General features: G+C 45.7%; 1 protein-coding gene across 8 annotated transcripts in view; it reads right to left on the reverse strand.

Moving 5' to 3' along the window:
* The window catches only part of DENND1A (DENN domain containing 1A), a 545,539-nt gene that overhangs the window by 57,341 nt on the left and 463,851 nt on the right, over positions 1–24,347 (reverse strand). For all 8 annotated transcript variants that reach the window (XM_032251630.1, XM_032251634.1, XM_032251629.1 and 5 more), the window contains 6 exons: positions 18,396–18,500; positions 17,930–18,017; positions 15,414–15,454; positions 12,978–13,049; positions 11,383–11,439; positions 1,128–1,259 (listed from right to left, as the gene is read on the reverse strand). In XM_032251630.1, the coding sequence (XP_032107521.1) occupies positions 1,128–1,259; positions 11,383–11,439; positions 12,978–13,049; positions 15,414–15,454; positions 17,930–18,017; positions 18,396–18,500 (495 nt within the window). The remainder of the gene's footprint in view (positions 1–1,127; positions 1,260–11,382; positions 11,440–12,977; positions 13,050–15,413; positions 15,455–17,929; positions 18,018–18,395; positions 18,501–24,347) is intronic.

A 24,347-nucleotide genomic window follows, 5' to 3' on the forward strand; every position in this document is an offset into this window, starting at 1 on the left:
TTCTTGCATTTCATTTCAATTTTTACAACATTCTTTTAAGTATAAAATCAGAAAAGGGGTGAACCTCCCCAAGTTAAAGATGTATAAACGTATATTATCTGAAAATATTGATTAGAGAAGAGTGGCTTTTCTGTTCCAACCAACTCGCCCCTTACGGTAATAACCTAGAGCAAGAATTCTGTTAGTTCCCTTCATTTCTGAATAGCTCAATGGCTGGTGCATAGTAGGCCCCGGATAAAGGTCTGTTCAAAACAGGAGCGTAGGCTTCTAGGTTCTTTACAGATAGAGAAATAGCAATCACATTTAAGATAAAAACCATGAAGACTCTGAATCATGCATCATCTAATAAATGGCTACAGAATCAGGTGATTTAAAAATAAATAACCCTGCAAATTCTTGTTATAGCCACATCTTGCTAAAAGAGCCATTTCTCATAAATCCCTCCAAATGACGACTTTCACTAACCAAAAGTCAATTCAAGATATGTAGGAAAGGGTACACAATCTTTTTCAACCAAAAATATAACTACAAGCAGGAAGGGGATAAAAAATTTTAGTTTCTATACAGAGTGCAATGTTTTACTTAAGGGAAAAAAATAGATAATTTTTCAAAGCTTAGGTTGTTGAAAACAGTTATTTAAAGAATTGAATCTGTAAAATTGTAGCACGAGTGTTTACTCTCAGAAGCACAACTCCTGATATTGATTTTCAGGAAGTACATTAATAAAGAACTCCTAATTGATTTTTTTTTAAGACTTCGCTTGTTGCCTTTTATTTGAAGGTGCAAAGAAGGGCCCGGGATGCTAAAGTGTTCTAATGAGATGCTTAGCTAACAGAGGCACCTTAAGCAGAGTGCCTTGGCGTAGGGGAGGCATCAGTGCATCTAATGACTTCATTCAACATCCCGCTCATTTATGACCTCAGCCATGCTGTCTTCTCCAAGTTTTTAAAATTTGCCTCCAAAATGTGTTTACACCAAATAAACATTTAAAGATGTGAAAACTTCCATGGAGCTGCACTGCCAAAGAGAACTGAAATGTGAAACCGACTGCTGCATGTGCTACAGCTGCTGCTAAAAACGAAAATCCGAAAAACCAAAATGGACACCTAGGAGGGCAGGGTACACACCTGTCCAAAGTGGACTGTGATTGGCCGCCGGTCTTCTCGGAGCTTGGGGTCCTTGGCCTCCACCAGTGAGGACGGTGCAGTCTTCGGCAGCTGCTCCTCGGGGGTGGGGGCGCAGCCATTCTCGGCAATGTCCTGCAGGGACAAGGATGGTGAGGGGTTTGCAGTGGAGTTCTGGCACCTGTGCTCCCTCTCACCCTACAACGGAGAGGCCTGCCACGCGACTCTCTCCGTGACATTCTGAACCTGTCCTCCTGATGAAGATGGAAGGAATGGGGCGCTAACCTGGCACTTTGACTTTCAAGAACTAGAGAAACCAAAACCATCCATGTTAAATTATAAACATTAACATAATAATTCCCAACAGTGAGGAAAACAATTATTATGGCTCATCCTACTCTCTTCCATGGCTATTTTCATTTTTATATATTCACTTTGTCCACATGCAGACATTTAAAAATTACTTGCAATCATAGCTCATGCATAATTTTATATCCTGCTTTTTCCTAATATAAGCATTTTCATGTTGCTACAAAGTCATCACAAAAATTTTACTGAATGCATATATCACTGAGCAGATATACAATAATTTAATACACCACGTATTCAATATTCTATTACTATCGGGCATTTAGGATTCTTTCTATTATTTTTCATTGTTTTTTAACTTTCAAAATGCCAGTGATAAATACTGCAGTTTTTCTTTCTTTCGTATTATTTCTTTTTATGGAAATCCCCAGGAATGAAATTACTAAGTCAACAGATATAAACATTTTCAAGGCTTTTTATTCATTCTATCAAATTGCTTTCCAATTTACACCAACTACTAGCAATGGATGCATTACCAGTTTCACGGGACTTGTGAATGGTATCATTTAAAAAATGTATCGCTAATTTGATAGGTGAAAAATTAGACCTCATTGTTGCTTTAATTTGCATTACTTTAATTATTTGTGACTATGGACACTTTTTCCACATTTGTTTACTGATGATGTTGCTGTTTGTGAATAAGATGTGTTTGTTCCTACCCTTTCCTATCCCTAATCTTTATCTTCAGGAAATAAAAAGATTGAAGTCTGAATCAGGACTCTGACTTTGGAAACATTTACGGACCAAAGAAATCTTTTTAAATCCAGAAATTTACATTTAATTTGTGCTTCTGATGAATGAAGTCAATTTACCAGGAAAAGAAAAACCCCAAAGTGAAAAAGGCAGGTCATGGCTCTGGTAGCTGAAGCTGGCAGCTGACTGTACACATGGGCTATTGGAAACACGGATGGGCCCACTCAAGCAATAAGGATCCCGTGTTTTATTCAAGCGAAGGAAATTGCTTAAATCTTCATTGGAACACGGCAGAAAACATGTGTACAAATAATTATCATTTAAATAATCATTTTTCTTACCAAATAAAAATATCTCACAGCCAGAATTAAATAATAAATGCAAGATACACATTTTGGTCAACAAAACATATATTCTTAATACTCATTAAATTCCGCATATGAGAGACTTGATGCTTGCTTGCTCCTAACTTCTCAGCTAAGACAGAATGGTGGGACATGGAGGAAAGCGGTCTCTTATTGAAAAAGAATACACGAAAGAAGAAACATATATACATCTCTGAGCCTCAGTTTCCTCGTCTGTGAAATGGGGCTAGAGTAGCATGAAGATTAAAGGAGACAGATAATGAAACACAAGTGTCAAGAACATTATTAGCTATTCAGTAAATTATAGGAATTATACAACCCACCCCCCGACCACCAGTATTTGACCTTATACATCCAGCTTCGTATCAGCTGGCCTCCTTTCCTATGGAATCAGGGCTGCACGGAGAGGTCAGTCCTGGGGAAGTCTCTAATGCTTGGTAAATGACAAAAGGGAGATGATGACCTCTTGGCTTTACAGGGAGGGCTTGGATCAAGTGGCCCACATTTGATCAGCCAGTCTCAGGCTCAGCGATGAAAGAGGTTGTTGACGGTCAAACAGAAACAGCTCTTTTGGAAAGGGGCTGTCCTGAGGTGCTCAGGCCAAGTGGAAAAAGAGGGGGAGGGGTTCCATCTGTGCTAAAAAGCAACAATGGGCAAAAGGGGCATTTTGGATCCAGGTGAAGATCCTTCAGGATAGATATGAGAGAGCGGATAAGGTCAAACATGAACAAATTCACTTTTGGTTTAGGTAAAATTTTTTGTGCAGGTATGTGTGCCTGTTTGTGTTTGGCTGACAATATAATGAAGCTGCAAGGTAACATGGTAAGAAAATATTGGTATTAATAGAAAACTCTAAGGTAATAGCTATTTAGAAAAAAAGAGGCCTGGTGCAGTGGCTCATACCTGTAATCCCAGCATTTTGGGAGGCTGAGGTGGGCAAATCGCCTGAGATTGGGGGTTCGAGACCAGGCTGACCAACATGGAGAAACCCTGTCTCTACTAAAAATACAAAATTAGCCAGGTGTGGTGGCATGCCCCTGTAATCCCAGCTACGCAGAAGGCTGAGGCAGGAGAATCGCTTAAACCCTGGAGACGGAGGTTGTGGTGAGCTGAGATCATGCCATTACACTCTAGCCTGGGCAACAAAAGCAAAACTCTATCTTAAAAAGAAAAAAAGAACAATATGGCCAGGCACGGTGGCTCACGCCTGTAATTCCAGTACTTTGGGAGTCTGAGGCGGGTGGATCACAAGGTTAGGAGTTCAAGACCAGCCTGGCCAAGATGTTGAACCCCCATGTCTACTAAAAATACAAAAATTAGCTGGGTGTGGTGGCAGGCACCTGTAATCTCAGCTACTTGGGAGGCTAAGGCAGGAGAATCGCTTGAACCAAGGCGGCAGAGGTTACAGTGAACCCAGATTGCGTGCCACTGCACTCCAGCCTGGGTGACAGAGACTCCGTCTCAAAAATAAATAAATAAATAAGAAAAAAAGAACAATTCATGTAGTTGTTTTGGAAAATGCGTCCTAGTTCACACTTGTAAGTAAAAATACCATCTTTTAGTTTTGTTTTTTCCATTAACTGGTTGTCTAATCTTTCCAATTCCCTCAACCTCTATGCACCTATTGCTTTATTTTTGCAATGGGAGACTACCACCTGCTTGGCAAACATCAAAGCTACCAGGAGAATGGGTGAAATGAGATATGAGGAAGCTTTGAAAAATGTCACAGCACTGTGCAAATTGAACCTCAGATCCTTACCCCCTGCAAAATGGAGAGAGCACCTGCTAAAAAGACGCGGTTCCCTGTGTGGACGGCCTACCCCTGCGCTTCTCCAGACCCTTGACCTTTATTCTCACATTTAGTTCCCACAATGATCACAGGCAAATGAGTTTATCCTGCTTTTACAGGTGAGGAAATAGGGCTCAGAAGAGGGAATTTACCCAAAGCCACAGAGTTAGCAGATGGACGAACGCAGAGCTATGTGAGTCCTGGTGCTTTGATGCCACATCAACCCATAACGACAGCACAAGTGAAGGTATTCTGAATTGAGGAACTGCTCAACAAGTCCTCTGATGTAAGCTTCTCCTCAGAGGCCCCTGGTTACACTGCTCATAGGCTGCCGTGCTTTGCACTATCTTATTTTTGTATCCCTATCAACTGTAAGTTTGTTGGGGTTTGAATTCTCTAACTTAGAGTCTTGAATCTAGTACATGCTGTCAAATAAATCTTTGTTAAACATGTGGAAGGGAAATGTGCCCAATATACAGATGTACCTATGTGTCAAAAAGCAGTGCTGTACCTTCATTTAGTAGAAGATCCAAAGATGTAAAAGGTTTCTTATAAAGTCCTGTGGTACACACCACCGATTTATTAGCCTGTTTACTATTTCCTCCACCTGGGGAAGGACAACAGCTTCCTCCCAGGAAGTCACAGGCAGCAGAACAGGAGGAGCCCAAGTCAAGAAAGAAATAGAGGTCGGGTGTGGAGGCTCACACCGGTAATCCCAGCGCTTTAAAAGGAGGCTGAGGTGGAAGGAACCCTTGAGCTCAGGAGTTCAAGACCAGCCTGTGCAACATGGGGAAACCCCACATCTACAAAAAAATAAAATAAAAATTAGCTGGATGCAGTAGTGTATGCCTGTATTCCCAACTACTTGGGAGGCTGAGATGGGAGGAGCACATGAGCCTGGGGAGGTTGAGGCTACAGTGAGCCGTGATCACGCCACTGCACTACAGCCTGGGCAACAAAGTCAGACCCTGTCTTGAGAAAAAAACAAGGCGGCGGGGGGCGTTCAAATTCTCTGCTCTATCTCCTGGTAGAGATCTTACACATAGTAGGGAGCTATATGTAAGATCAGCAACTTTTGACACTCATGATTAAAGAAACTGTGGCCTAAGAACTAATGTAGCTGTCGGCAAAGGGCATGGGAAGCAAGTACTCTCATACCCTTCTCGTGGGAATAGAAATTGGCAATTTATATGAAAACCCAAAAGATCTACATGCCCTTTGGCCCACAGATCCCATTTTTAGAAAGTTATCCTAATGAAATAATAAGAATTTCTTCTAAGTCTTACCTATAAGGATATTTACCTAGAAAAAATTGGAACTCATGGAAGGGCCAACAATGAGAATATTAAATAATGTATATATGTTCATTGGATAAAATCTGATATAGCCATTTAAAATAATGACATGGGGGCTGGGCACAGTGGCTCACGCCTGTATCCCAGCACTTTGGGAGGCCAAGGCAGGAGGATCACCTGAGGTCAGGAGTTTGAGACCAGCCTGGCCATCATGGTGAAACCCTGCCTCTACCTACAAAAATTAGCTGGGTGTGGTGGCGGGCACCTGTAATCCCAGCTACTTGAGAGGCTGAGGCAAGAGAATGGCATGAACCAGGGAGGTGGAGGTTGCAGTGAGCTGAGATCATGCCACTATACTCCAGCCTGGGCGACAGAGCAAGACTCTGTCTCAAAAAACAAAACAATGACATGTGGAAGAAATATTTAGTGGTCATCATATTCCTATCATTTTCCTTCAGCATTTACTAGAATCACAAATCATGGCTATGATCTAACCTCCGCTCTTCTGAGGAGAAGGCAGGCATGGCATACGATAGGTCTCTGGACATGAGTATCCATGAGAAATCGGGGAGGTATGGACCCAGGATCTCAGGAGACTAGAGGACAAAGAGGGTTCTGGGTAGTCTTCAGTAGGGGTTGGGCTGGGAGCCAAGGAAAGGACTTACGAGGCAGTGAGGAGACAGTAGAGCACTGGGCCCAGGGAGGCAGACGGCAGGGCATGCTGTGGTCCAGTGGCTGGGGCATTCCACCCGTGGGCCGCCCTCAGGCAAGGTGGTGGAAGGTTGGAAAGGTCCGAAATGTTCTAACCAAGGGAGTGACTTGGTCAGTGCTGGGTCCTACAAAGATTCCTCTGGTGGCTGTGTGGACAACCTCAAGGGCGGTAATCCACTCACCCTGGACATGGTCTCCAGGTGTGCGCACATGGGTATTTGGGCAGACTGGCTGTTTCAGATGTGGGACATAAGAAGACAGGGAGGGACAGACACAGTGGCTCATGCCTGTAATCCCAGCACGTTGGGAGGCCGAGGCGGGAGAATCACCTGAGGTCAGGAGTTCGAGACCAGCCTGGCTAACATGGCAAAGCCCTGTCTTTACAAAAATATAAAAAGTAGCCAGCTGTGGTAGTGGGTGCCTGTAATCCCAGCTACTTGGGTGGCTGAGGCAGCTGAATCACTTGAACCTGGGAGGCAGAGGTTGCAGTGAGCTGAGATCACACCACTGCCCTCCAGCTTGGGCAACAAAGTGAGACTGTGTCTGAAAAAAAAAAAAAAAAAAAAAAAAAAAAAAAAAAAAAAAGACCGACAAAAGGGAAACTCTCATTAAGTGGCTACTAAGTATTGCTGTTTCAACACATTATCTCTTCTACTCCTTCCAGCTATCCAGTAGTTTACAGATGAGAAAAACTAGGTTCAGAGAGGTCTAGTAACTTACCCAAAGTCACACAGTTAATATCCTACACAACTAGCACTGAGCCCTGCTTGCCTGCCTCAGAAGCCCAAACACCACATCACCATGTGGGGGAGTTGAAAGGCCGGCCCCTATGGGAGTGAAGCAGAGGCCTTCCCATCTGACTCACGCTATGGGTGTGAGAACTCCCGTCTCCATTTTCAGACTCATGCTGCACCCTTCTTTTCCCAGGCCACCTCACAGCACAGCAAATGCAAATGAAAAATATGAATATCGACATCAAAATAGTAACCAAAGTTGGAATTTCTGTGATTGAGGCTGCAGCGTATTTTAATGTGTCGGGAGACAGGGAGCTGACAGTTGTGTGATAAGGTGTGAAAGCATCTGTTCTACAAGAGTCTACCTAACTCTCCCTGCCCCACGCACACTTACTCACTCCCTTCAATGGGAACTGTTTGGCCAGAAATTCAAGCCTCTGTGAAACCAACTGTGAATTTGCTCCTTTCAATCACAGAGACTCTAAATCAACAAGCTCAATTTGTCTTTTAAAGATCAAAGATTTGTAATCCCAGCACTTTGAGAGGCCTAGGAGGGAGGATCACTTGAGCCCAGGAGTGTGAGACCAGTATGGGCAACAGAGCAAAACTCTGTCTCTAAAAAAAAATTAGCCAGGCATGGTAGTGCATGCCTGTCATCCTAGCTACTCTGGAGGTTGAGGCAGGAGGATCCCTTGAGCTTGGGAGCTCAAGGCTGCAGTGACGGCACCACTGCACTCCAGCGTGGAAGACAGAGTAAGACCCTGTTTCAAAAAAAGAAAAAAAGAAAATAAAAACACAAAAGATTCAGAAACTTTACAAAGCGCTGTGAAATGGGTCCATTTGGCTAAATCATTTTGATATTGAAGAAAAAGAAAAATTTCAGGCGTTCCTCAAAAGGCAGAAGAAGGCATCCCTATGTGAATATCTTAATGCTGCCTGCAGGTGAGGAGAAATGTATTTGCACCACTGCTTTTAAAGCAGGGCATTCTCGTGCCAGCCCTGCCTGGTGCTGCAGTGGAATGCAATTTGTTGACAGTCACAAGCCCATCCAGGAGGCATTCTTCTGCAGGGAGACACTCCAGATGAAAGCACTACATTCTTCCTTAGAAAGCGATGGCTGGGTAGCATCTTTGCCATTTCTTCTTTTTCCTAATTTTGAGCAAGTCACACTTCAAAGGAGGCCAAGCTATGGAAGAACCTGACCACCTCGCTCCGTTTATCTAGAGAAAAATGTTATCCATCCTTCTTTTTTTGTTGTTGGGTTGAAGCAGAGCAGGTATGGAATAAAGCCACACCATCGGATCTATTAACAATTATTTGCCAATGGTCACACAGATATCCTGAAAGCTCTGATTTCAGATGCTTTGAAAATGTGCAGCACAAATGAACAAGGGATGGAGAAGGGACCCAGCTCAGTCATATTAGAGATGGACCCTCCACACACCATGGTGACCTCTCCACAGGTCGGCCCCACATTTTCTATTTGCAATTCAAACCCAAGGCGAGGGTGAAGAGGGCAAGCTTGGGTTCTTGATTATATCTGCGAGGTCACCATTGCTATGCAGAGTTAGAGGAGGCCAGGTGGCAACCCAGCACATTTGAAAATTGGATCTTTGTTGGGAATTGCCTCGATTTCGTGGCAGAAACCAAACTTGAGATGTCTGTATTAGAGGCATCTGGGGTACATTCACGAGGTACACCCGTTGCCTGATGAAGGGGAGGGGGCAGCAGGGAGAAGGACAAAAACAGCCAAGGAAATATTTTCTACTGCTATGTGAGGTCAGGTGCAGCCAAATCCTAAATTAGTTCAAGAAAAGGCGCTGGAGAGTGCTGGAGCCCCAAGTCCCGTAGATGCGAGCAATGCTAGAGTTTCAATTACAAAATAGCTCTCTTCCAAGAACAACTGCAAAATATCAAGTCTGTAGAAATCTGTACGACCGAAGGGGGGAAAAGTGAAAATTGAAAAGGGTGCACTAATAGATCTGTCAACAGTCCGATGGTGACAAGCCACATTTCTATAAAATGCCTTCACCATTTGTGTCACCTGAAATGTACTGACACTCTCTATAGAACATTATCTCCTGAAGCTATTCTTGAAAAGACTGGCAGGGGGAAGGGAAGGGGAGGGAGACATCTGCTTTAGACACTATCAAGGAACGGAAGGGAAGATAGCGTGGAAGGAAAGTGATCTAGATTGTTTAAACAAACCTTTGAAGAAACACGTTTAAAAATCTGAGCTTAACTGGTTATTTGCAGAAACGTTACATATCATAAGAAGGGGATTTTCCAAAGCCAGAGGCTTGTACATACAAGTAGGGAGGTAAGGTGATGTCTGTAGCTTAATGGTCTGGAGAGAGGGCAATTGACCAATGAGGGCTCATGGGGCCTCTGCCTGAGGAGGGACCCCTTTCTTTGCTTACTTCAGGGGATATTCAAATACCAACCAGAACTTACGATCCAGGCATCAAGGAGGGAAAACTCACTGCTCCCTGCCACTCCGTTTTATATCTGCAATCCAATCAGCTACATGCAACTGGGATGGGAGATAAAAAGCTATATTTAGGGACTTAAATAATATCCAAGTAAAGAATGCCACCTGCCAGTCTCTGGCAGGGTGCAAACAGACTACAGTTTAAGGTCTATCTGGATTTACATTACAGAGCTTTTATTTCAGGATGTGAATCTCAGCTGCTAAAAATCCACTCTCAGCTGAAACTAAGAATTTAAATGCTTAGTCAGAGCAAATTATTTTCCAATTAAAAGAAAGGAATCAATTCCTTCGACCCTTTCAAGTTAATTAGTGGTCCTTACTGACTTCAGAAAATTAAAACTGCTTTCAATTTTTTAAAAACTGCAGAGATAGACAAAGGCCCTTATTAGAGTGGTGCGTTTGGGGGCACAGGGATAATGAAGTAGGGGATCCCAAACATCTTTTGGAAAACAAAACACTTGTTTGAGGAAGGCAGTGTGCATGCGGTAGTGGTAAGAACGTACAGCTGCCACAAGGCGACGGAGCTGGAATCCAAGCCCGACTCTGCTAGGCTCAGGGTGGCCTTCGGCAATGACTTCACCTCTGAACTGCAGTCTGTTTACTCGTGAAATGGGAACAATACTCCATAGGGCTGTTCTGAGAACTAAGTGTGAAAGCTCCTAGCCTGGACCACCCTTAACAGGAGCTTAAAGAAGGGTGGCAACAGTCATAACGATGATGGCATTCATAATCATATTAAAAAGCCTCTTGTTACAGTCACCTCACTGTCTTAAGTCTCGACATTCAGGCTGGAGGCATAAAAAGGAATGACTTAATGGCATTCGCAGCAACCTGGATGGGATCGGAGACGCTTATTCTCAGTGAAGTAACTCAAGAATGGAAAACCAAACACTGTATGTTCTTAGTAACAGTGGGAGCTAAGCTATGAGAATGCAAAGGCATAAGAATGACACAACAGACTTTGGGGACTCAGGGGGAAAGGCTGGGAAGCAGGTGAGGGATGAAAGACTACAAATTGGGTTCATTGTATACTGCTCAGGTGATAGGTGCACCAGAATCTCACAAATCACCACTAAAGAACTTACTCATGTAACCAAACACCATCTGTTCCCCCAAAAGCTTACAGAAATAAAAACATTAAAATAAAATAAAATATAAAAAAGTCAGATTAAAGAAAACAGAGATTCAGGCTGGGGAAATCTTAGCCAGGACATAGTCAGGATGATATCCCAGTTTTACTGGTGGCCGGTGAAGACAATCAGAGCCCTCTCCTTCCCACTCAGAGTCTCAGCAGTGCCCACTGGGTTCTCCTCACTTAGTCCCCCAAGGCAAGGTAAGCCCATGGCATTCTGCTCAGCCCCACCCCCTGTGCCGTGTCTGCATGGTGGCCACGTGTGTGCTGGACCATGGTAATCATTCCCTGGAGATGCTTCTTGGTTTTGGTTACCACTGGCCCTCAGGCAGATGTCGGCCATAGGGGGTGGGCAGGTGCCAGATGGCGATGCCAAGCCAATTTCTACAGACGCCTGTGAACCCAGGCCTGGTGGGGTGGGCAAGGGACAGCCCGACAGTGGTAGCTCTGAACTTGCTTGCCTTTGTGGGTTTAAGCCAGAGTCTTAATGTTATTTGAAGACAGTTTTTTGTCTGTGAATATTTATAACAGTGTGAAAACTCCCGGACAGCTGGTAATGCATTTTGAAGTGTGTTAACAACACTGTATCAAACAGCCCTCTATTGATCCCATCATACTTTTTTGTGGCCATGCATTTCATACACGGTGCTTATACATTTTGAATAAGAACTTCAAGTACCTTTTGCTTCAAGCGGTTTTTCACCTCTTTTATTCCCATTTTTGCATGATCTTTTGCCTGCATGAAAAATTAATTTAAGTTAAGATTCCCTTTCTGTTTCCAGCAGGGACTGTGCTTGATTTCAGTCCGTCGAGAATCACCTTCTCTGATTACTAGAAAAAGGGAGGAAAAATGGGATCATCAAGTCGAAAACATAATGGCTATGAAAACAAATACAACGGTAAAAGGTTAAAAAAAAGAACCCTTAAAGAGGCTGCAGAGATTTTATTTTCTGCATTTTGATGGCACAGATTTTTTTTTTCTTTTCCTTCCAAAGCCCTTCTTCTGCTCTCTATAATTATTTATCTCGGCAGCCTGGTGACAGCTACTAGTAAGAGTACAGCAGCCGCGTTTCTGGCTGCAAGATTCAGAATATCCATTCTATGTCACCAGTGCAAGGCCCCAGGGCCAATTTTCTGCCCAGGCTGAATGGCCGGAACAGACACGTTGCTGGGTTTCTACCATGTCATTTCCTAAACCTCATTTTGGCAGATACCCTGGCTTTGATTTCAGGTCATATTAGACCTGCGTGGTTCTGCTGGCAGCCACCAACCCTGCTAAAATAACGACAGTTTAAGCACAGAGAGGACTAACAAAATTAAAAATGGAAATAAAGTAGAACCACCCCACTTCAGTGGCTCACGGTCAAATTAGCAAGGAAGAGAAGTCATAAGAAAAAATACTTGATGCTTGGGAAAGATGGAGTGCCAGGAACAGATGTGTTCTCCTATTTCCACTCGGCTGTGGACACGAGTCTTACAAGTAATGCATTACCTATAGGGCAGTGATCAAAGAGATGATGAAGAATTTGGGACAAAAATTAAGCGGTGTATCCCACCACGAACACTCTTCAGTCACCCGCAAAGGAGCTGCTTTATTTTGACCTAATATGGGGGATGCCTGCAGGAAGGCTTTGCCAGACACCAGATAGACCATGCTTCCGGGTCTCAGAAACAGAGGCAGGGTGCAGTCTGCATTGCAGCCACCTAGTCTACATTTTAAAAGCTAAAACCAGTAGCCTCCTATTTCTCTACTGTGGCAAATGTGAGCAGCAACACTATACATTAAAAACATCACTGAACTGGTTATAAAATCTGCTAAATAATTTGGAGAACACTGAGACCTTTAGGAAAGAGCTCAGCAGCCTGAGTCATCTCTGCAATAGAGGACCAGGTACACCTGAGTCTCATCGCTTGGCTGGATGCAGCAGCTCATGCTGGTAACTGCAGCACTTTGGGAGGCCAAGGCAAGAGGACTGCTTGAGTCTAGAAGTTCAAGACCAGCCTGGGTAACATAGTGAAAGCTGTCTCTACCAAAAAAAAAAAAAAAAAAAGCCAGGCATGGTGGTGCACACCTGCAGTTATAGTTACTCGGGAGGCTGAGGTGGGAAGACTGCTTGAGACTTGATGGTCAAGGCCGCAGTGATCTGTGATCATGCTATTACTCTCCAGCCTAGGCAACAGAGCAAGACCCTGTCTCAAAAATAAGTAAATAAAGAGTGTCATTATGCTAAGGGACTGATTTGTTTGGCTCCTGAGAGCAAGACCAGTACTTACAAACTTGTAGACAGTCTTCATGGCCGGGTTTGCTTTCGTCTTTACGGTATTCAGAATTGCTCCACTTCCTTTCTATAATAAAAATGTCAATTAGCAATTTGGGCTGATGACAGAGTCATCTAACACCAACAAAGACTGCTTCTCTTCAATCAAGTTAAGCAACATTTCAAAGGTATGTAAATTCACATCAAGAAACAGGCCTGGATGATAACTGGTCCAGCCAGTTAGTGATGGTCATGGCGGAGCAGCTCTGGGTGGGTGTGTGTGGGCTGGGGCTGTGGAGTGTGATTCCTGGCAGAGGGGGACTCTGGGCTCCATGTTCTTCTTGGTACCTGTTCCCTGACTGGAGGGAAGTGGATCACAGGCTGCCTAAGGCAAGAGCTTCCCTATGGGCACGTGTGGCTTTTCAAGAAATTCTAGTTACCACGGATGACACTCAGGTAAGTTTAATAACTGTGGACTCCACAGCTGACACCAAGCCGGGGCAGAAAGTGGGGCCCTAATCAGCCAGGATCGTTGGAAAACAAACTGCCCTCACCGTGCAACTTCCTTTTCTTGCCTTGGTTTTCTGTGTTGTTTTTTTTTAAATCTCTCTGGTAGGCTGCCTTCCTTAACATCTAAATCTTGAGAAAAGGAAAGAATGAATAGCCACAAATGTTCACCATGGCTTTAGTTGAATCCAACACAGCAATTTCCTGCCCACTTTCTTTAGGAGCAAAAGTGGGAGAAAGGAGGAGGGAAGGCCTTCCCGCTCCCAAAGGAGGCAGTGGAAGGACCTGAAGTGCACAGGGGATGTTTTCATAGCTGTCCGTGAATCCATTTCTCAGTCTCATCCCTGCAGACACATCGCGAGGGTTCTGAAGGCACTAGGCCAAGGGAGGCCTGGTCTCTGCCTTCTAAAACCTCCAGTTGGAGAGGCAAGACAGCGCAGTAAATAACCAACAGCAGGTGATGAAGGCTGCAGTGGCTGTGTGCAGAGGGAGCGTGGAGACCTGGGAGATCAGGGAAGGCCTTGGAGGATGAGACATTTGACCTGGTCCATGAAGGATAAATAGGAGTTGATGTAGGAGACGGGAGGAGAACATTTTAGGGACAGGAAATAGCACATAAAAAAAGTGCAGAAGCTGAAAAGCCATGGTGTATGCTGTGACAAGTGGCTACTGTACTGTACCGTGATACACTCCCATGACTATATCATGAGAAAAGCAGTAAGCGAGGCTGGGAAGCCAGATAGGGCCAGCTCATGAAGGGCCTGGAATGCCAGGCTAAGGGGTCTACAGTATGGAGCGTTTTAAATCAAATTCATCACAGAATCAGGTCTGTGGTTGTTTAAAAAAACTGATTCGGATGGAGAGAGGCTGGAACCAGTGGGTACCTAAGAGAATAAGACATAGTAATGTAATTATTGGCCTTAACTTTTAGCACAATTTTTGGTAACTGCCCACATTAGACATTTTGAGCTTTAATTAAAAACATTACAATTTGACCTAGAAAGCATTCTACGTTGTAGGACAATAGGAAATTTTCACCCACTCATTTATTCCATACTGCTTTCCAAAATTACTCAGTATCCCATTTAAATGGTCCTTTGGAGTATTGAAACTCCCTTTATCAATCAATCAACAAGTCCTTATTACTCCTCTCTGATTTGCCAAGTGCTGTGTTTAGCCATACAAGAGGAACAAAGGAAGTCTTTCATGGAGGAATTGCTTACTCTCCGCCAACTGCAGCCACTTCCAAGGGACGCGCCTGGCAGCAGTGCGCTGGCGCATAAGCAGGAGGGGACACTTATCACTTAATGCTGGCGCTGCCTGCGACGTGCCCGCCTCTCCAGCAAGACAGGGAGCTCCCCCAGGGAGGGCCTGTACCCTGCTCCCTGCGGTATCCCCAGTATGCAGCATGGTGCCTGGCACACAGTAGGCCTTCAGGACACCTCAATTACAAGCTGATGGAAGGGAAAGGCAAGATTTCAAATTCTTTAGAGGCTTCAGAAGCCCTACGCACCTGGCTCCTGACATAACAAGACACTGTTCACAACAACAGTCAACCTCCCAGTGACGGGTTCTCCATCTTCCCAGGAGAAGAGGTTACACAGCAGCAAGGGGGATGCGTGTTTGGTTTGCCCGTGATCATGACAATTGCTCTGGCCCTAGAAGGAGACCCCCCGCTAAATGCTCTAAGACAACAGCATTCCATTCAGCTTTCCTTGGCTGGCTTCCTGCAGAGGAGGAAGCCTCTCATGCCTTTTTCTGCCCCCACCAAGTGATGGCTTTGGACAGTCCCATCCTAGTCTCCATCTGGCATGAGAGGAACCTAGCTTTAAAAAGAAAGACATCTCCAGCAGCGGGAATGGAGTGCTCTGGCTGCACAGGGAAGCGGAAGGCTGCCAGGAAGCTAAGGAGGGAGTCCAGGGGGCTCAGAACTGGGTGCACTTACCCGGACAGTGGAGAGCCACTGATGGTACAGTTTGTCACTGCCTGGGAAAAGAGAAGTCAGAGAAGCTGTTACTTCAAGAGGTGATTTGCCCTCGGGAGGTCTTGAAATTGCTTTTTTTTTTTTGACATGGAGTCTTATTCTGTCACCCAGAATGGAGTGGAGTGGCATGATCTCAGCTACTGGGTTCAAGCAATTCTCCTGCCTCAGTCTCCTGAATTACAGGTACCCGCCACCTTACCTGGCTGCTTTTTCTATTTTTAGTAGAGACAGAGTTTCATCATGTTGGCCGGGCTGGTCTTGAACTCCTGACCTCAGGCGATCCGCCTGCCTCAGCCTACCAAAGTGCTGGGATTACAGGCGTGAGCCACCACGACCGGCCAAAATTGCTTTCAGCATTCAGGTCTTGGAGAATCCTGTGGAGGGTCCCATGTCCTGTTCTTAAAGGAGGCGGCAGCGAGTCACTGCCGTAGTTTCCTTCTCCAACAGAGCTGGTCATGCAGCGCCCTGACTGCAAGCCCTCAGCAGCTGCCCCACTGCTTGCTGGCTGGACGTCAGGCTCCGAAGCAGCCCTGCCACTCTCCTCCCGTCGTGCCTCACGGCCTCTCCATCCTGTGCTGCTGTGGCGCTACACCGCCTTATGTCCCACCATGGGAAACTACTCATGGGCCCTTAAGCCAGCATCCTTGCAGGCCTCCAGGCCCTTGCAAATGCCGCTCCCTCGCCTCGTCACCATACCCTACTCTCTCTGCTTAGTAAACCCGACAGCCTGTTCAGATGTGATGTCCTTTGAACAGCCCTCTGGAATAGTTAACAGCACTGAGACATCCATATTCTGGGAAGTGCTGTGAGGGGCACCAGAGCAGGAACCCTCAGAGCTGTGTGTCCCATTGAAAGGACCCTGCCGGACACACGTTGAACCCTCGGAGAGTGAGAGGGAAAGAAAACAGAGGCGTTGTTGGTGAACTCTATTCATTTTAAATGGTGGGTCCTAACCCAGTGAATAAGTGAACTTGGTTTAGCAACACCTAAAGCCTGTCTTCTCAGAACTCACAGGCAAGTGTGAGAACACAACCCCAGCCCAGCCTCCTTTGTCAAGCCCTCACATTACGCAGTGAGGATTAACAGAGCCCTATTCTAACTGCACCCAAATCTGTTTCTACTCCTTTTCCTGCATTGATTTAATTTTTGCTTGTCTTTAGTTATGCATTTCTCTCTCCTACCTGACTAACACTATTTGAGGGCAGAACTGGGTTCTCCGTTTGTTCTCCATGGGGCTCTGGACATGGCAGGTGTTCAGGAAATGATTATCAATGACTCGCTATTGCTGTTCCTAGACTCCATGGTGGTTTTCTTAACTACGTTCTTCAAGCAGCACAGGCAGGGAGGACCTGCAACATTTACAGGCGGATACTGTGTCTTGCTCTGTGAGCTTACAAATCACAGTAGTCCAGACCAGACACATACAAAGCAATAAGGGGGCCAGCAGCATGGGTGTTATTTTGCTTCTGGTTTTGCCTTCGTTGCCAAAGACTGAGGTGATAGGATTTAGAAAGAAGGTCATATTGGGATTCAAGAGGCAGACTCAGCCACCAACACCTCTCTGGGCCTCAGATGCCTCCTCTGAAAAATGAGAAAATAAGCCCTTCAGTTCTTCAGATCTACAGAGACCAGGCACTCAGCAGTAATTTGTCATATTTTAAAGAATCAGGGCCAGGTGCGGTGGTTCACGCCTATGATCTCAGCACTTTGAGAGGCTGAGGCAGGTGGATCATTTGAGGTCAGGAGTTTGAGACCAGCCTGGCCAACATGGTGAAACCTTCTGTCTACTAAAAATACAAAAATCAGCTGGGCATGGTGACACGTGCCTGTAATCCCAGCTTCTCAGGAGGCTGAGGCAGGAGAATCGCTTGAGCCTGGAGGCAGAGGTTGCGGCCATGAGCCATGATCATGCCACGTACTCCAGCCTGGACAACAGAGCAAGACTCTCTCTCAAGAAAAAAAAAAGAGAAAAGAAACACTTATTGCACACAGCCCTCATGCCAGGGACTGTCCTGGATGACTGCACAAACCTTTCCTCATGCATTCTGATTTAATCTCAACAAGAATCCTGTGAGGTGGGACATGGTACTCTCAGGGCATGGATAGGAACTTTAGCTAAAGGAGGGGCAATGACTCACCCAGGGTCTCGCAGCTAGTGAGGAGGCAGAGCCCTGACTTGAATCCAAGCCTCCTAACTGAATACTGTGTGTGCTTCCCAGTGGACCACACGGGGCACTACTTTAACTGGACTTTGTCTACGCAGGGGAAGCATCTGACCCTAGGCTGGGGGATTTCACATGGGCCAGTATACACTTTATCAGAAAAAGAAGAGGAATTCTTCAAACATTTCAAAGCCACGCTGAAATCTCTCTTCCTAAGCCCCAATAAAGGAAAAGCAAGTCATTGCCACTCCTTGTCAAACATACCCTAAACGATAGCAGCCTGCAGCCCCAAAAGGAAAATGAGATGCTTCTTACCAGCGTACTCGCCCATGTTGATTTCCTCTTCAAAAACATCACTGAAACCTTCGCCGGAATTGAGAAGGTCTAATCGACCATCAATAAACTATAGAAAGAAAGAACAAAAGCACAACAGCTCGTACAAAGAAAAGGGGGAAAAGCATTCAGCGGGGCACCTTACTGTATCCAAGGCAGGAAAGGTCCTTTGCAACGGAGTTTTTACAAAGTGAGGTTCAATAAGAAAGTTACTTTCTAAAAAGCTGGCTACATGTTTATGATAGCTTGGAAAACCACATGGCAGATTTGCAAAGGGTCTGTCTGGTCAGTGACTGCCCTCTTCACCCAATCCCCCTCCCCTGAGCCTCTTTCGCCTGGGGCCTGAGTCCCATCCATGCCTGTGGCCTCAGTGCTCAGACTGGAGACAGCTGTAGAAATAAATCCTCACTAGGGAGCCAGACCCAGGCCAGACCAGGGAGGGTGGCACCTGCTTGAAGAGCTGCAGCTGCGTGGCGTTCTGCAGGAACTGCCTCATGGCTCCAGAGCGGTAGTGGGACACGAAGGCTTCCTCACAGAAAGTGATCGGCTCCTCCTGGGAAGTGCAGAGGGGAGAGGAGGGTCAGAGGCACGGTGTGAGAGCCGCCAGTTCTTAAATCCCCATATGCAGAGCTTCCCCATCTGCTAATGTTTTTTCTTTTTGTTTGTTTCTTTTTGTTTTGGAGATGGAGTCTCACTCTGTCACCCAGGCTGGAGTGCAGTGGTGCTATCTCAGCTCAGTGCAATCTCTGCCTCCGGGGTTTAAGCCATTCTCTTGCCTCAGCCTCCTGGGTAGCTGGGATTACAGGTGCCCACCACCACGAGAGGCTAATTTTTGTAGTTTTAGTAGAGACAGGATTTTACCATGTTGGTCAGGCTGGTCTCGAACTCCTGAGCTCAAGTGATCCACCTACCTTGGCCTTCCAAAGTGCTGGGATTACATGTGTGAGCCACCGTGCCTCACACATTAGAAAAATTAGAAAAATCTGCTAATTTTTCTAACCCTCATTAGTGAAGTAGCTATTATCAAGGAATTTGTTTTCCTTTATGGATGAGGAAGCTGTTTCAGAGAGGAAGAGTCATCCCGCAAAGTTACAGAGAGGGTGGGAGGCAGAGCAGGAACCAACAGATTCTACTTCCCACCTCCTCTTCCATACCCCGAGGGCTATTTAGGGGAACATGCGCTCCAATGTGAAGATGTCCAAACTTTTCACTTTTAGCAGTGGAATCCTTTATTCAGACAGGATTTTATGCAGAAGCAGCCACTAGGCCTAGGACCTGCTAGGCCAGGCGCGGTGGCTCACGCCTGTAATCCCAGCACTTTGGGAGGCTGAGGTCGGAAGATCACCTGAGGTCAGAAGTTTGAGACCAGCCTGGCCAACATGGTGAAACCCTGCCTCTGCCTCTATTAAAAATACAAAAATGTCCCGAGTATGTTGGCAGGTGACTGTAATCCCAGCTACTTGGGAGGCTGAGGAAGGAGAATTGCTTGAACCTGGGAGGCAGAGGTTGCAGTGAACTGAGATGGCATCACCGTACTCCAGCCTGGGAAACTGAGTGCGACTCCATTTAAAAAAAAAAAAAAAGGATTTTATACAGAAGGAGCCCTGTTACCTGAGCTCCGCAATGCACAGCTTGGCTGCTGTGGGGGACCTGGGGGTAGAGCAGGGGAGGTGGCTGGGCTCTCCCTGCTTGGCCACCTTCTCATCCCCCCACATCCCAGGCATCTTTGCGGTACCTAGGTCACTGGCTGTGGGACATACTTTGAAAACCATTTACACAGTGATCTTAACCAATAGTAACCTGAAATTTAAAAATAATTATTTTAAAGAATAGGGATGATCAAAAATAAAATATACTATCTAATCGATTTTGTGCTTATGCTGTTTGATAAGCAAGTTTGCTTTTACCAAACCATATGAGTCAAAAAGATATCCTGAGTTAAAAAAAAAATCCTATCCGTATAGAGTTAACACCTTAATCTTTCTTTGAACACGTTTGGAGTGCTTAACTACACAGACAAGCCTTTAATTTCAGCGGTGTATTCTCAATTCTGAAAGATCAGACTTTCATATCTTGAGCTGAATTAAGGGTAACACCCCACCCCCCCAGCCTCTGTAGCAAACACAGAGATGTTTGAAGCTCCACTTTTATCCTATTTTAATGAGTTGCGTGAGTGTTAAATTTACTGTCGAGCTTCCGTAAGTTCTAAGAGTTCCTCCTGCTTAAATCTAGCCAATATTAACTCAGAAACCGGGCAGCCTTATTGCACAAGGGCTGTGAGGATGACCCAAAAATATTAGGGTAAGGAGAACACTTATTTTTATACAGTTACACCCTACCTAATTTTACAAAGGATCTGAGGCAGCTTATATGAGCATCTAAAGCAACAAGCAAAAACATCAGGGCTGCAAAATACATAGATATATAGAAAGTATTTATTTGGGAAAAAAAATATGGGTTCCTATGTGGTTTCTAAGTTAAGTTACAAAATTAGCTCTGAGCTTCCTGGCTGCTAGAGCAAGAAGGAAAACAACACAAACTTTACTTTGTGTACAAGAAAAAAAAAACCAGTAGTTCCTTCGGAAAAATAGCTTTATGTGCCATTTATTACTTTGGCATGGATTTACATCTTCCTTGCTCAACAGCTGAGAAACCAGCTAGTGCTAAGTAACAGAAGCCCAGCTAGAATTTTACCCGTGGTTGGAAGTTTTGGTCTCACTCTTGGGACCACAGCAGGGGAAGTAATTCTGTCTCCAGGTGATCTTATCCATGCACGTAGCATCACTCACACACTGATGACTCCTGACAAATCCTGGCAGCTCAGACACCTTTCCGAAGCTCTAGACCCATCATCTCAACCTCCACCTGATGATCTGCTGGTGTCTCAAGCTCAAAATAGCCCCAAACTTCCAATTACTATCCCATCAAGACTGCACCCCAAATCTATTTTTGTTTTTTCTTAGCTGTCCATTATCCACGGTTACATGCAGTGGACCTATCAAACTTCCCAAGTCCTTCCTCTTTCATGTGTGAGGCGTCTCACGCTCACCCCCCGCTCTCCAGTCCACTCCTCTGGCATAGGCCCGGACAGGCGCAAACCACAGCAGAGGTTTCACGCCTCATCCCTGTCCTGTTTCATCCCTCCCATTCTCCTCCAGCTCTTCCGGCTAGAGTGCTTTCTAAGACGCAAATCAGACCATGTCACTATCCTACTCAGGAACTCTGCACAGATGTTAGCTTTGTGTGAATATTTGACTAATATTAGTCTCTTTTTCCCACTAGACTACACGCTCCACGCAGGCCAGAATGGTGTCTGTTTTGTTCAACGTTGTGCACCTAGCAACATGTGTGGCACACACAAGGGCCTGATATGGGTAAGGAAAGGAAAAGTTCCTTAACCAGCAAACGCACGCCGCCAAAGCTGAGCCTGGCTTGCTTTCCTAGAGTCCTTCTGTGTCACTTTGCCTCTGGTCTTCCGCATACCTCATGCTCCAAACACATCCTGGGATCACACGCCACATCCTTCCTTCCCCAACTTCTTCCTTGCTTTTGCCATTCTATTCCTTCTGTTTGGCCCATCCTCCTGACACACGCAGGCCTCTGTGGCAGTCACTCATCCCTGCTCGCTGCTCCCACGGTGCCACATGCACTCCTGGGTACTGGGGCAGTTTTCGCTGGTGTCCCCTCTCACCAGGAGCTTGAGGGGCCAGAGCCTGAACCCATCGCTATGCTCCCTGGGCAGACCCCGACCCCTAATTAGAAGCTCAGGGATGTTGGTTAAAGAACCACGAAATGAGCTGAACCCTGCTTCCAGCCACAGGAGCCTTGTGGTCTCAGTGAGTCTCTGACACTACTTGGCCTGATGCTAAAGAGATAGAGCACGATGCCATGAGAGTGCCACGATGCACGGGGAGTTGAGCTGCTCCGAGGAAATGCTCACTGATGTTGTTGGCATCCACTCCTGGAGCTTTGGCCCAGGGTTGCCAGGAAGAAGTCTGCTGAGGGCCCTATTTATTCAAGGGAGTTTGCGACCAGATTTGTAGAGGAGGGTAGTCTGAGGCAGAATTTAGCTGCAGGAGAGGAGAAAGAATCTCACCTTTGGGGAGACATGAACATTTTTGGCCTGCTGTCTACTCAAGGGAGGTGATATCTCCTTGGACCAGATGTCTGTGCCATAAAAACACAACAGGACATGGGCATGGATGGGAAAGATTCAGGGAACATGAGACAAGGGGCTTTTTCCGAAAAGACCTTAACAGCATCAGATGTGTGAATAAGACACGGGAAGAAAGACTACCACAGTGTAGTGTTACCAGGATGGGGTAGGGGGGAAGTGTCCACAGGAGTCCAAAGAGGAAAACGTTAACCCTCCCAGGGCGGCAGGTCAGAAACCATGGTAAGTGGACACTTTGGCTGGGCCTGGAAGGGTGAATAGGAGTTAGGTGAGCAAAATGTCCGTTCAGGGCCCAACTCTCCTATCTTAATCCTGCTGCAAGGGAGTGATGCTATCACCCAGAACCACGCATAAAGGTCTAAACGGCACCAGGCACAGAAGGCTCTTTTCCCTAGAGCAACTCGCCTTGTCAGACAAAGGCAATAATTATGGTTTAACTCTGTGTGAGGCACAGTGAAATGCACTTCACAACTCTTTTTAACATTCTGGAAATTTTCATGAAGTTACATTTTCATGAAATTACACTCAAATTTTACAGAGGAATAAATGAGGTAAAGACATCTGCCCAGGTGACAGGGTTCAGATGTGGCAGAGTCAGGATTAAAAGCTGGTGGCTCCCAGGCCCAGGTGTGCAGCATGCATGTGGCTTCTCCCTGTGGCCTCAGTCCTAACTGCTTGCCCTCAGACCTCTCTGGACAGGAGAGTTCTCTTTAAAACTGGAACCCTGGCCAGGCGCGGTGGCTCATGCCTATAATCCCAGCACTTTGGGAGGCTGAGGTGAGCGGATTAACTGAGGTCAGGAGTTTGAGACCACCTTGACCAACATGGAGAAACCTGTCTCTACTAAAAATACAAAAATTAGCCACGCATGGTGGCACACTCCTGTAACCCAGCTACTCGGGAGGCTGAGGCAGGAGAATCGCTTGAACCTGGGAGGTGGAGGTTGCAGTGAGCCGAGATCGTGCCACTGCACTGCAGCCTGGGCAACAAGAGCGAAACTCCATCACGAAAAATAAATAAAATAAAATCAAATGGGAACCCTTTAGGTTCTCATAGACACAGAAAGCACCAGCCCTTCAGAGACAGACAGCTCAAGGGAGTCAAGAAGCCACTGTGAAGACTCTTTCTGCCATAGGCCCAAGGCAAGATGCCGAGCCACTCCCAGCAGCTTGTCCACCTGTGCCCTGCAGTGGAAATGGCGGCCCCCACTCCACTGTGCATGGAGAAGAGTAAGGCAAGGTGTCTCGTTATTCTCCCCTTTGTAAGAAGGGCTGATTTAGTTCTCCAAGAGGCTGATTAAGCCCTTTGTGTTAGGTGACACTCTAGGCGCTGGGGCTAGTGGCTGATAGCAATGTTAATTCAGGGAATTCAGGCCGTGAGTGTTCAAGCTTAGACCGCATTAGTGGAGTTTTCCAAGTATGACCTGAAGGACAGTAAAACACAGCTGCTGAACCGTGTCAAAAACTTTGTTACAAAAAGACAAGTTATACTCCTGGATTATCTTCTTGACATATGGAATGTATTGAAAATGCTATCATTAATGAGTTGAATGCTTGTTAACAGGTAAAACTGGTGATTCCAAAGGTTTCTGATACGTCCAGAAATAAATGACTCTATCCACAACATTGCTGATTTTTTTTTTTTTTTGAGACGGAGTTTCACTTATGTTACCCAGGCTGGAGTGCAATGGCGCGATCTCGGCTCACCGCAACCTCCGCCTCCTGGGTTCAGGCAATTCTCCTGCCTCAGCCTCCTGAGTAGCTGGGATTACAGGCACGCGCCACCATGCCCAGCTAATTTTTTGTATTTTTAGTAGAGACGGGGTTTCACCATGTTGACCAGGATGGTCTCGATCTCTTGACCTTGTGATCCACCCGCCTCGGCCTCCCAAAGTGCTGGGATTACAGGCTTGAGCATTGCTGATTTTTATTGGCATAAAAATAAAACCTCTCATCAGATTTTTCAGCAAGTTTCCTTGTTCTGCGGACCTATACTTAGAGTATCACATTCTTCCTTCACTGATTTAATTTTTATCAAAATTTTATGTGCCCATTTATGAGATTCTTACAAAAAATGGAAAGCGTCCCAGACTTCTTTAGAGACCTTGCTTAACATTTAAAAGAGCTAATGTCAGCTGGGCACGGTGGCTCACGCCTGTAATCCCAGCACTTTGGGAGGCCGAGGCCTCCACAGCAGGCGGAGTTTGAGTTGAAAGACCTGTATTTG

This window comes from Sapajus apella, unplaced genomic scaffold, assembly GCF_009761245.1.
Source record: "Sapajus apella isolate SASKATOON/1434 unplaced genomic scaffold, GSC_monkey_1.0 scaffold76, whole genome shotgun sequence".
Lineage (NCBI taxonomy): Eukaryota > Metazoa > Chordata > Mammalia > Primates > Cebidae > Sapajus > Sapajus apella.